Here is a 14,389-nt window from a genome sequence, read left to right as displayed (position 1 = left end):
AGCAAATTAATTAACTCATTTAGTTTTAAAGAATCAATCTTTTTAAATGGTTACTTTCTGTTACTTTCCAAAGTAGATGGCTATTTCCAACTAACAAACAGTTAAATCAACAAACGAAAGGGAGATGTTGCCATTTAGAGGAATGCACCTTTAATTCAACAAAAAATACTGCAGTCTAATGAATCCAAAGATGAAATAAAGAAAAATGAAGACATTATAATTGTTTAAATGGCCCATCATCCTGCTCCAAACACAGGGACTTTTAAACAGGAATATTAAGTCAGACAATTATAAAATATACCAATACATTATACATTCAGAATTAGAAGTAATTTTCATGAGGGTTCACATGCTTTTATTAAGGACATAATTAATAAGGACATAATCAAGAGCAGAAATATTTTTAATTTCTCAGGATCAATACACTTAAATCCTACTTAATAATAGCCAACAATTAAAGGGCATTTCATACTGCTCAAAGCTTTTGCATATATTATTGCAAAAAAAATACTTCTGTATGTTTCCCAGAAAGAAATAGAACTTTCAGGAAGGGCAGGGAGCCTGCAAATTGTTGGATTAACTGCTTGGGACAATGAGTACTACAAGGTGCTTTTCCTAGTAAAAACATGTTCAAAACCCAAAGCTAACTTACTCAAAAAACATCAGGTCAGTGACATTAACATCTTTTAGCAGGTGAGGCTCCAAGGAACCCAGTGGCTAGCTTACTGAAACTAATAATAAATGCTGGTAAGGATGCAGGGGAAAAGGAACACTTACACATTTTTGGTACTACAACCACGATGGAAATCAGTGTGAAGATTCCTCAAAAAACCAGGCCTGGAACCACCAAATGACCAAGCTGTACCACTCCTTGATGTTTCTCCAAAAGAACTAAAATTACCATACCATAGCAATACATGCATACCCATATTTATAGCAGCACAATTCATAATAGCCCTATTATAGAATCAGCCTAGGTGTCTGTCAACCGATGAATTAATAAAGAAAATGTGGTATATATACATCACAGAGTTTTAGCCATAAAGAAGAATGAAATTATGTCATTTGCTGGTAAACAGATGAAACTGAAGGATATCATGCTGAATGAAATAAGACAGACTCAGAAAGTCAAGGGTCAAATGAGGGAGTTATAGAGAAATAAGGAAGTAAAAAAGCAATCTCATGAAAACAGAAGGAAGAACAGTAGAGTAGAGGAAGGGAATTACGGGGGAGAGAGAAGGGGAAGGAGGAGGAAGGACTGGGAATGAAATCATTCAAACTATGCTATGTGCATGTATAAATGTATCACAGTAATTCCCACTTTGACATATAATTATAATGTACCAATTTAAAAAATAAATCAAAGTATGTGTCAGTCAGCTTTCCATCACTGTGATCAAAGTATCTGACAAGAACAATTCAGAAAAGGAAAAGTTTATTTTAGCTCAAGTTTCAGAGGTTCAGTCCACGGCTGGCCAACTCCATTGCTCTGGGGCTGAGGTGAAATAGAACACTTCAGTTCACTGCATCCCAGAAGCAGAAAGTGAGGGAGAAACTAGAGATAAAATATAATGCCCAAGGGCACCTCCCACCACCACCACCGAATGGCTTCTTCTAGCCTCACCTCATCTGCCTACAGTTACCACCCAGCAATCCATTCAGATTCCTAATCGCCCAAATGGATCAATCCATTGATTAGGTTATAGTTTACATAATCTAATCTTTTTTGTTTCCCAACATTTGCTACATTGGATATTGTGTTTCCAATATTTGAGGTTTTCAGGAGACACTATATATTCAAATTATAACAATGGGAGTAGCATAGAGTAGAGGTAAAAGTTAAGGGGGAGGAAGGAGGTGAGAGAAGGGGAAGTACTGAGAAACGAAATGAGCAAATTATGCTATTATGCTATATGCATGTATAAATATGTCACAAGAATCCCACTGTTATGAATAATTATAATTTATCATAAAAACATTAAAAATTATAACTTTAATGCAGCCATGAGGAAACATCAAACAGAGCCAAATTAAGAAACATTCTACAAAATACCAGTTTTATAGCTTTAAAAATATCCAGGTGAAGAAAAACAAAGATTATAGAACAGTTTCAGAATAAAGGAGACTCAAGATGTCTGCAGATGATCAAAGCACAGTACCTAGGCACAGCCTGACCCACATTCCCCCAAAGTTCACATTCAACGCCTCAATCCCAGTGACCAAACTTAAGAGATGGGGCCTTTAAATAAAGTGGTAACTAAGGCAAAACAATGTCCTATGTGTGAATCAATCCAACACGTGAAGAGGCAATCAGGACCCAGAAATATTCCACACACAGGAAAAACCACATCAGGACAGACTACAAGGGGGTAGTCGTAAGCTGAGAGAGAAAATAACTTTCTGTTGTTTAAGTCACTCAGTCTTGTATCCACTACACAGCCCAAATAATCTAACACAGTACCAATGTTGACTTCTTTTTTTTTTTAATTTAACTTTTAATTAATTAATTATGTGGTGCTAAAGATTGAACCCAGGCCCTTACCCCTGCCCGGAAGTGCTCTACTACTGAGCCACAACCCCACCCCAAATGTTGACTTCTTGGTGTTTTTAAATGTGCAGTAGGAATTCAATGTATTTGATTTTAGAAAGTACAAGCTGAAGCATTCTTCATTTCTAGACATTGTGTCTGAGACAATCTCAGCTCAGAGAGAGACAGTTACTAAGAGGGAAAAAGAAGGAGAAAGTGCAAAAATGATACACATCATAACTTTGGGGGAATAAGGCTAATGGTATAAGTAGATTCTTTGTACTATTTTTGCAATGTTGCTTTTGATCTGAAATTACTTCAAAATTATAACTGTAGAAAAATGATGCTAAATCCCCTTTCATTTTAACAATATGTAAAATCCGTGAAGGATATATTAACTATTGCTGTTTTAAGGCATACACATCTCATTAAAAATATCATTTTCCATAATATTTTTACTTTTTATTCTGGAAAATTACCCAAATTTTGTGATACAGTTATATTGTTTTGACATAACATATTGGTAATAATATATACTATATATATTATATATGTATATATATAATGTATATACATATATATAAAATCACAATTAATAATGAATTTTTACCACTTACTATACATGTTTGTTTTAGAATATTATCTCAGAATAATAAAATACTCTAAAGCATAAAATATTAGAATACAATTTTGTTAAATAGTAGAAATACTGTTCAGAGAGTAAAACAAACAGTGTTTAATTTTCCAATCATAAGGTCTTGCTGTGGTTTTTTAAAAAAAAAAAAACAACAAAAGGTACTGAGTTACTTTAGTTCTTAGATTCCATTTCAAAATGATGAATAGTCAATATTCAAAATATACTAAAATTAGATGTTCTGCAACTTTTAAACTAAATAAGAAAAAAAATAAGCTGTCCATGTTTTTATTTATGAGATACATATAGATACTGATAATATCTGAAGCAAAACTTTTTACAACTGTGCTGATTTATTTTTGATGAGCTGAGTAATAATGACCCATGGAGGGCCCCAGGATGGTGTAAGGGAAGTAATGTGCATTCTTACCCAATATCACTGATGGGATTAAAATGGTTTGCCAGAGTCACCAGAGTTGGATTTAAAAAATTTTAAAAATATTTGCTCCTAGTTATTTCTCAACTATTTCCGTGAATTATATGGATGCTTCTACAGAACTTAGTCCTATTCCCAAAAAGCAATTTTTCTAAGTTATTAAGGTGGTAAGTCCCATTTCTTCTCATTTACCTTTACAGAAGGGTTATAAAATTTCAGAATTCTAGTAAAAAGGATTATTAGGGTTCATAGAATACTAAATGTTCAACTCATTTAAAACATAACAATATAAAAGAAAGAACATCAAAAGATCTCCTGTGAAGACAGACCCCTGCTCCTCTTCAATGAGGAGGGCAGGACCACAGCATGGATTAAATGGGTCAACACTCAGGACTCCTCTGGAAGGACTCAAGGAAGAGGTGGTCAACTCTTTGTCACAAGCAACACTTCCCTGGTTGGTGTGAAAACAGCAGTTACCAGCTAACATTTTATACACTCTCAAATGCAGTGCAAACAACAAACATGAAGGGTTTCAATAACACTTTTCTTATTCATTTCAGCAGATATCAAGAAATGTAAGTCTGATGTTTAAACATCTTACCTAAATATTAATTTCATTTTTATTTTTAACAAATTCATACCTTGAAATAAATGCAAAGTATCAGGAAATTTTTTAAGGCATTTCCTAAAATATGTACAACTAGGAATCATTTCTCCTAGTTTGTAAAGAAACATAAATGGAAAACACTGCAAGTGGCTTTACTGGACATTAATATCCAGTATATAGTTAAATGATATTTAAAGCAGCACTTACATTAGCACAGTGTAAGGCCAAAGCACAGAAGACAGCGAACATTTTGAAGTTGTTCTCGTCGGTCTTGGAGAAGGCACTGCCGCTGATTTTGTTCACCATCTGCACCACGCCTATCACACTCCCCCGGCTCACGATGGGCATGCACAGGATGTTGCGGGTAGTGTAGCCTGTGTACAAGTCCACCTCCCTGCAAAGTGAAGGAGAAAAGCCATCACCACAAGGAAAGAAGCAAGTAGAAAAAGATTAAACTACTCACTGCCTCCTAAGTCTCAACTCAGATATGCAATGGAGACGCTGTGAGCCTCTAAATTTAGGGACAAGCTAATATTTGAAAGTGTTTTATTATAACCTTTTCAGAAATATTCTAACTTTTTTGTTTGTTTGTTTTGTTTTCACAACTGTCTCTACAGGAGGATTCTGCTCTTATTGGGTTTTTAGCATCCAGCATAATTGAGTCAACAGACAAGAGAAAAAACATTATAAATGTGGTAAAGTGATTTGTTCCTTTGAACTTGGGCCTATTTATGAGATCTAACTTTTAAACCATAGGCCTGTATAGCCAAAACTACTTACTAGCTGGCCATTAATAAATAAAGGTTTGCTTACTCCTGCTCTAAGGAGTAAGGCAGTTAGTAGCTGCAGTCCTTAATGCCCTCATGTTACACACAGTTCTTGAGATTCACATGTCTGTCAGTACTTGTTATTACATCATAGTTGCCCCTACTGAATGAATAAACCACATTTGTTTATCCATTTATCAGTTAATGGGAAACATTATTTTCTATTAGCCAGTGTCAGTAATTATGGATAATGTTGGCTTGAAGATCTGTATACAAGTTCTTTGGATAACATATGTTTTAGTTTTTCTTGCAGTAGTGCCTGGGAGTGGAGATGACGGATGGATTATACAGTGGGTGTATGTTCAAATTTCCAACAAGTTGAAAGACTGTTTACCTAAGGAGTTGTACCATTACACATTCCCACCAGCAGAGTCTGAGAGTTCCAGTTTATCCACACCCTTTCCAATCCTTGCTACTATCAGTATTTTATAATCTCAACCATTTCACACTGGCATGTAGGAGGATCTAACTGACATATGTACACCCTACTCACTTCCCATGTGTTTAACAGCCATATGAATATTTTCTTTTGTAAAGTGTCTCTTAAAATTGTCTCCTTTTTATTAAATTGCAATATCTTAATATTTAGAGGAGTGTTTTCATATTTTAGACACAAATGTCTTGTCAGATATGTTTTGCCAATATTTTCTTTAATCAGTTGATTTTATTTTCAACTTCTTATAGTCCGACCCACAAATTTTTACATAAATATTTTACATAATATGAATATTTTCAACATTTAAACACCGATTTTCCTGAAAAAATAAGATTTTTAGTATTCTTAATTTACTGATAAATTATATTATAAGAATATAGCTGTGCTTATATGACTCATGCATATTTGACATTAATCAATTAATTCCATGAAAAATCTTGGCATTTCTTGTGTCATTTATCTCCCAAAGTAAACCAAATGTTTGTATTAACTAAGCACTACTGTCACTATATCTCAAATATTACTCCCTACCAGTCATAGCCTCCTCAATTTCTAGAGATTTACTAAAACCATATTTTGTAATTTGGTTTCTAGTACTCTAAAAGAAAATCAAAATGAAATAAAACTCTTTTCAGCTATCTTAAAATCCAATTTTAATAATATACAATAAAATCTATGGTTTGTTAGGTTTCTACTTTATGTCTGGTAAAGTTTCTAGACTTTTTAACAAACATTATCCATAATCTTTAAAAAAAGACTACAATATAGGCATTATTGTACTTTTTTTGGATATTTTTTTTGTAGTGTTAGATGGACAGCATGCCTTTATTTGTTTATTTTTATGTGGTGCTGAAAATGGAACCTAGTGACTCACACATTGAGAGGCAAGTGTTCTACCACTGAGCTATAGCACCAGTCTTATTAAACTATTTTAAAGATAAAGGAATGAGACTCAGAGCTGACTACAAAATCACACAACCATAATTTAAAATCAGACCTGTCAGTATCAAAAGTATATAATTTTATCAGTATGTATTGTGTAGCACTTTAGCATATTATTCGATAGAGAATATGGTACAAGATGATGACAGTATAATGAAAAAAACCACCGGCGATCCATCAGTTGAAACTCCTGCCTATTTGCTGTTTTTATAACAACATAAACAACTCTAGCTTTGACACTGTTACATATTAGTCACTGAGAATCCATTACTTCATAAATATCTGAATATACCACCTGTTAGTAATAGGACTGGTTCCCAGCAAAAAGGAAAGAACTGATGGAGTTGAGACATGTAGGACTGGAGCTGTCCAGAAGACATTTCAACCAAGAAGAATGTTAAGGGAGAAACTGATTGTTTTTACCTGTTGAAGCGTGGATCCGCATAGGCATCTGGAATGTTCAGGACTTCCCCTGTTCTTGCTACTTGACCAGCGATTCCTTTCTCGATTGAAAATCTGCATATATAAAAGAGAGAGACACACTAATTGAAATACTACTGATACAGAATAATTCTGAAACACTTCATTACCATCAAGCATTGAGTTGAAAAGTCTTGTTCCATTTTAAATGCTCATATTAATTTTACATTTACATATCCTAAACTATCTTATAAAACATGTAAAAGTAAAGCAGAAAAACATTACACAGTGATCACTTGAGACTTTTAGGATGTAAATCACACTATAATGCAATTTAATTGGTTCACAAATACAAATTTAAAATTAACTAGTGATCACCAGCATTGACCAATAACAATAATCCCTTATACATGTAAAGTACCTTATAACTTACAATACGTTTCACACAAATTTTCTTAGTATAGTCTCAATGACATGAGGTTTGAGGCCTAGTAGTGTCATAATAAAAACTAGAATACAGGATGATGAACCAGCCCTATTACAGCAGTTGGTATATTTAGAAAACGATGGATTCTCAAGAGAGCATAGCACCATGCTTTCCACCACATGTGGAACCAAATTCAGAGGTCGGGTCTGAACTTTGAGGTGTTCAGGACCTGGATTTTCTGTTGTTTATAACCCAAGTACTATTTAGAAATTTAAATGTTGTTACATTTAAAAACAATCAAAAGTAAATCATTAACTGATTATATTTAATTACACTTTTGTTATCTACATCAGTATTTTTTCATTTTTGTTATCAGTATCAATATTTTCATTTATAAATAAGTTCTAACATTAATATTTTTCTTATTACTATATTATCACCATACATGCATTCATTTCAAAATTTAATTAAGATGTCTATATCTATGACTTTCAGTAGTTCAAAAATAATTTCTATAATACCACATTATTAGCATTATAGGAAATAATCATTTCTGAAATGAAGCTTATCCTTAAGGATTATCAAGAAAAGTCAAAAGACACATGACATAAAAGAGAATTAAAACACCAACAAGTAAACCATGCATAAACTCCAAGTTGTCTGTTTCCTTGTTTTCTTGTGCTTTGAACAACAGGAACACAAGTTAGACTGCAGTGAGGGCCATTTCACCAGGTATGCGAGTGAGTCTGTCTGCTGAGAGCAAGTGGACACCTCTCACTGGAGCTGAGGGAGAAGCTCATGTTTAAGGAGCATGCTCTGACAGTCATGCTGGCTCCGTCCAGGCATCAAAGTCAGGCAACCACATGCTCCTTTTTCCTGTGCTCGTAAACACAGGCTTTAAGTTACTAATTTCAAAATTGGATCAGTTCCAGGAGTGAGAGAGAACACTTGGACCTTAAGAAAGAAATGGCTTTAAATAAGCTACTATACCCAGGCTGACAAAGAAAACAAGAAACCAAATTTTAAAACCCAAAACACCTACATAGTGTCCATAAGTCAGAACTATGTGTCAGGAATTCTGGAACTATCACCTAGAAACAGAACTGGAGTACCAGTGCAGACAATGGAGATGCCCCATGGCAGGCCACACTTCCATGTGACAGACTGTCAAATGAATGGCAGTTCTTAACGAATGAGGAACAGTATCTTACTGGAGAACATGCAGTATTAGAGAAGAGTAGTTGAACAAGACACATAAAGCCAAAGGAACCCACAGTTTGAAGGGGACCCCAACCTGTGCCTGCCAAGCCTGGTTCTAAAGTCTGTGACAGTGCTCCTTGCAGGTTTCCAGCTTGATAAGCCTGAGCCAAGGTCTTCCACCAACTAGTAACCCTCATGCTATTCATTTATGTGACAATAGCTGCCACATAAAGAACAAAGAAGGTTTTAGTCTCAAAATGGAATGAAAGTGTGTTGATTAAACCAATGGATAACTGAATGTGTTGAAGTCATCAGTACACCAGATCAATTTCCTGTAATATTGGAACTGTGAGACAGTCCATATGCTGGGAAGAGGTGGGGGCCGAACTGGTTAAGCTCACCCTTGCTCCTAAACATGGGAGAACCTGCAGACTCCAGGTGGAGCATACTTTACCTACCTGGGAGCACTAGTAAGTTTTTCCAACATGATTTCCAAAAGGACCGCCTCCGGAAGACGGCATTTCCAGGAGTGACGCTAAAGCTTCCTAGGCGTGGTTTCGCTGGCACTGCAATGTCATTCCCAGAAGTACTACCTTCAGGAGGCGGGTCCTGGTGGGAATGATATCACAGTATGACAAGTATTGTCAGCATACCTGTGAATAGGCACAGAAAAGTGGGTAACAGAACACCTGCACATTTGTGATCAGAGCACAGGACGCTCACTCCAGCTGTACCTTATCTCTTTGGTCTTCTTGAAGACAGGCTTTCCTTCCTTTTCCTCTCCAATATCAAAAAGATCTGAATACAATTCCTTGTTCTTATGGTCTACCTGGAAGAGTGCACAACGATCGGCATTCACCAGGTTTTTTGCATATATCTAAAGAAAAAAGGCAAAACCAGGGTAAGCCGATGAGAAGTTTATGGTAACCGATGAGAGACTTTATGGTAACCTTTATTATGAAATTATCAGTTTCAGCTATTCTATACCCTGAGTAGGAAATTAGCATTATAAGTAAACAAAGATATAGTTATAAAATATATGTGTGTGAATATAGATAGTGTATAAGTGATTGCTATGTGCTAATACTAGTATATAAGAACAAAAAATAACCGAAGGCAACTACATTGTTTGTGCTGGATGTTGAAATGCTAAGACACTGACACTGCTTGGTGAACTGCTACTGGCCTGACTTCCAAGAGCCAAGCGCTCTTCCAGAAACTCTTAGACCTCTCCTGATGCCCTGCTCTGAGCCTCCATCAGCGTTAAAGCCACACTGCACTGTGACTAGTTGGTGTCTGTGAATAGCAGTTATAAAAATATGAAATATGACCTCTAAAGAGACCTAGAACTTGGTATTTGTAATAGCTGAATTTATTTCCTACAGTGTCAAATACTTTGTAACAATTAAGTACTGACCATAGGCCAGACATATTTATACACTTTATATGCATTGCTTTACTTAATCCTCACAATAACAATATTAAGTTGGGGAAATATTTTTATCCTTATTACGAAAACTAAAGCACTGATAGGTTACCTAACCTGTACCTCTATGGCTACTAAATGGTGGATATTTAGACTCATACTAGCTGTTTCCATAGCCCACACTTTGATAACAAATATGCACTTCCACTGCTAAATGGAAAATGGTGTATTCATTTCATATTTCATTTATTCATTCATTTCCTACAACTGTAGTGTATGCTTTTTACAAAAAGTCTGCCAACCCATGGCTTTACCACTATCTCCATAAACTACTACGACTCCTTACGGAAGGACGAATGGTATAAAAGTAGCAAGAGAGAGAAAAGACTCGAGTTGTTTGCAAATATGGAAGAATCGTGAGATTCTGAATTATTCAGTGATGATAATGAGCCTCTATATTAAAGATTCCATTATTACCAATTAAGTTTATAACTCTAGCGCCCAAGGTCTTGTTTATTGCTTAATGCATATTTCAGCACCAAATACACTGATTTCTAAAAATCTGGATGAGATGGATAATTTTCTAGAAAAAAATAAGTTAAAGAAGGGATTGAATAATACGAATCAAATAGAATCATAAAGATGATTTAACAATTGCAAAAGAAGCAACCCCATAAAAGAAAGAAGGCCCAGAGTTTTAACCATGAATTCTTTAAAAATCTTCAACAGCCAGGTGCTGCAATCCCAGAAACCTGAAGGCTGAGGCAGAAGGATCACAAGTTCAAGGACAGCCTTGGTAACTTAGCAATACTGTTTCAAAATACAAACGGGCTGCCAATGTAGTTCAGCGGTGGGGTACTTGTCTAGCACATGTGAGGCCCTGGGTTCCATCTCCAGTACCGCAAAAGAAAAAACAAAAGTAACAACAACCAGAAAATCCAACAAATTCCCATGAATTTGAACTGCTCTAAATTTTTTAAAAAATGAATAAAATTTTTCAGTTTTTAAAATTTTATTGGTCTTTTTAGTTAGACATGATAGCAGAATCCATTTTGATTATATTATACAAGCATGGAGTATATCTTATTTGAGGTTAGAGTTCCATTCTTATGGATGTACTCGATGGTGGAATTCTCTGTGATGTTTTCATATATGTACATGGAAAAATTATGTCAGACTCATTCTACTGCTCTGTCTATCTCCACTCCCTTCCATCCATTCCCCATTATCTATGTCACTGATACTGACAAGGAACTATAAAAACAAAATCATAGATTTCCAATTTACCTTAGAAACATTAGAAAAATGATAAATAAAATTATAATAAACCACATTTATCAAAATTAACAAATGTTAAAATATTTTAAAATACATTTTATTCAGAACTTTTCGGTATCATAAACTCTACTATAATTCATTACAGCAATAAGAGAAGGAGAAAAAAACTCTCTGATTATCACCCTGGCTGTCAAAGGTATGTGATGCAATTCAACCACCATTCATGATAAAAACTACACCATATTAATAATATGTAAGGACAAGATAAAGATATGATGTCAATTAGACAAGAAAAGGATATGTGGAGTATACATATCTAAAGAGGCCATGCTCATAATGTTTTTGCATAGGTAAGAAAATCAATCAAAAAACAACTACAGGTAATAAGAAAGACTTTAAGATGAGAAACTCTAAACATACATTTACCTTTTCACTCTCCCCAGAGGCTCAGTTTGAAATGAACCTCAGATACTGAAAAGGAATTCAAAATTACCTAGAAATGTTTTGGTACTACACACCAAGTCAAGTACTATACATTCATGCATCAGGCAAATTTAAGATATTTTAGAAGTGAATGGTACTCAGGACACTACTAACATCTGGACCATGTTGGAAAAGGGGATGTGCTCAAACAAAAATATATAAACACACAAATATGAGAAAGCAAGGGAAGGTGGGTTCCAAGAAATGAACAAAGAGATCATCAAAATTATAATGAAACTGTAAAACTTGGTAGAAACAGTATCTAAGAAATTCCAGATGAAATGATAACAGGATAAAGGACACACCTAAAAGGCGATATGTGTGTTTATAAAATTCATACATCCAAAAATATGTAAGGTAGAAGGTAAGAAAGGTGAAAAGGAGGTGAAAGTGTACATTTTTGTATCCTTTTTGTGAAGGGGTGACATGGTATAGACATTGATGGTTTGTTGATCTTGACAGAAATCTTGACTTTAAATGTCAGCTTATGGCTAACAGGGCTATCACTGTCACATGGTGAGAGACTGACTGATAATAAGGACGACACAGAAGTAAGTTGAATGGGGAAACAAAGGCAAACATATCCCTGAAAATATAGTTTGAGTTCTCATGCCCAGTAAATGTAGAAGCCTGACTGTTCAAAGGCTTTTCAGTCACACCAGCCAGTAAATTCCTGTTTATTCACTCAAGTAGGTTTAATAAATAAAGTTTTCAGATAAGGAAGAGAATATAAAATGCCAATAAATTTAAGAATTTAATTTAGAAGTCCTAATTCTCTTAACTAGCAGCTGAGTCTTAACTAGCAGCTGGCCACAGAGCATCTGAACGCAAGTGGCAGCCTCTCCTGTTTGTTGCTAGGAGCAGGGAAAAGAAGGCACTCTTGGCATCCAATTCTCAAGGACAATTCTGCTAAGGATAAACTTCTTTACCCAAAATGTCAGTATTGCCCACTGAGAAACAGTGAAGTAGATGAAATGATCACCCAGGAATTAAAATATAATCTAAATTTGCTCATCAAGAAATCTTATATGTTATCAAAAGGCCTCTCAAAACATTTTAAACTCATTTCCGTCTCGTCTCTCCTAACCCAAGGTTATCTTTTTTTTTTTTTTTAAATGCAGAAATGGTTTATTTTTTTATTTATTTATTTTTTTATTGTTGGCTGTTCAAAACATTACATAGTTCTTGATATATCATATTTCACACTTTGATTCAAGTGGGTTATGAGCTCCCATTTTTACCCCATATACAGATTGCAGAATCACATCAGTTACACATCCATTGATTTACATATTGCCATACTAGTGTCTGTTGTGTTCTGCTGCCTTTCCTATCCTCTACTATCCCCCCTCCCCTCCCCNTCAAACTAAAAAGTTTTTTCTCAGCAAAAGAAACAAGAAGAGAGGTAAATAGAGAGCCTACATCCTGGGAACAAATCTTTACTCCAAGGTTATCTTTTTGAAACACAAATCTAGCTTAAACACGTCTCTGGCTTAAAAACCTTGAAGGCAATACCTGCTCCAGGCCTGATAACTTGGCCTTCCAGGAGGAATCTTTCTGCACAGGAATGGATTGCTCCCTGCTGTCCACTCCTGTTTCTGCCTGCCTTGCTTTGTCTCACCTGTACTTCCCTGGACTTGGGCCACAGCATCAACAAAGCCGCCACAAGCTCCCCAAAAAGATCAGCTCTGCTTATTCCCAGCTTTCCAAGCGCTAGGTTTTGCCCTTCCCAGCTCAGTGCCAAGGCAATTTTACCTGCACATGACCTTCTGATTCATGTCCATCTCCCCTCCTAGATTATAAGGATCACAGCTAGAGGAGGGTAGAGACTTTTGAGGTTTTGCTCACCATTTTATAACCCCATTTACTACCTACTAGAGGAATGTAACAAAAACTCCCGAAATACAGAAATGGGCGAGTGAATTCTAAAGATTCCAATGCCATAGAAAACACAGCAAGGAGAATTGAAGACCTATACCCTAAGAAGCCCTAATAGTTTTACAGCCAATTTACATCAAACCATAAGAAATAAAGGATTCACGTGTTATTTGAAGCACTTTACCCCACAGAAAAGAATGGAATGCTTCTCATTTTATAAGTACAGAATAACTCAGTACCGATGCAACATTGTGACTAAAAAAAAGGAAACTATTGAGCAATTTAGTTATGATCACAGATGCAAAATTTGAAAGCAAATATTAACAACCAGTCTAGGAGTTAAGAATCTATTACTACTAAATAGGCTTTAACCCATGAATGTAAGACTGGTTGAATGCCTGGTAATAATATAATTTCCTACTGAATACTTTAAATGGATGAATTATATGGTATGTCAATTACCTCTAAATAAAGCTATTTTTTAAATGTAATAATAAAGGGCTAATTTATTAAGTGATTAATAAGTGCTTCTATGCCCCTAGTACAAGCTCTATGTCAGTCCACATTATATCTTTATATTTTTATCTACTTCTTAATAATTCCCTGCTTTACAAATTCATTAAAATTTGTCAAAATCAGACAAAGCTATTTTTTTTTAATTTTTTATTGTTGGTTGTTCAAAAACATTACATAGTTCTTGATATATCATATTTCACACTTTGATTCAAGTGGGTTATGAGCTCCCATTTTTACCCCATATACAGATTGCAGAATCACATCAGTTACACATCCATTGATTTACATATTGCCATACTAGTGTCTGTTGTGTTCTGCTGCCTTTCCTATCCTCTACTATCCCCCCTCCCCT

General features: G+C 35.1%; 1 protein-coding gene across 8 annotated transcripts in view; it reads right to left on the bottom strand.

The window, feature by feature from the left end:
- The window catches only part of Pde10a (phosphodiesterase 10A), a 522,815-nt gene that overhangs the window by 55,650 nt on the left and 452,776 nt on the right, over positions 1-14,389 (bottom strand). For all 8 annotated transcript variants that reach the window (XM_048805848.1, XM_048805853.1, XM_048805854.1 and 5 more), the window contains 3 exons: positions 9,191-9,333; positions 6,833-6,925; positions 4,412-4,598 (listed from right to left, as the gene is read on the bottom strand). In XM_048805848.1, coding sequence (XP_048661805.1) covers positions 4,412-4,598; positions 6,833-6,925; positions 9,191-9,333 — 423 coding nt within the window. The remainder of the gene's footprint in view (positions 1-4,411; positions 4,599-6,832; positions 6,926-9,190; positions 9,334-14,389) is intronic.

This window comes from Marmota marmota, unplaced genomic scaffold (genome assembly GCF_001458135.2).
Source record: "Marmota marmota marmota unplaced genomic scaffold, marMar, whole genome shotgun sequence".
Lineage (NCBI taxonomy): Eukaryota > Metazoa > Chordata > Mammalia > Rodentia > Sciuridae > Marmota > Marmota marmota.
This window is presented reverse-complemented; position numbering and strand designations above follow the sequence as displayed.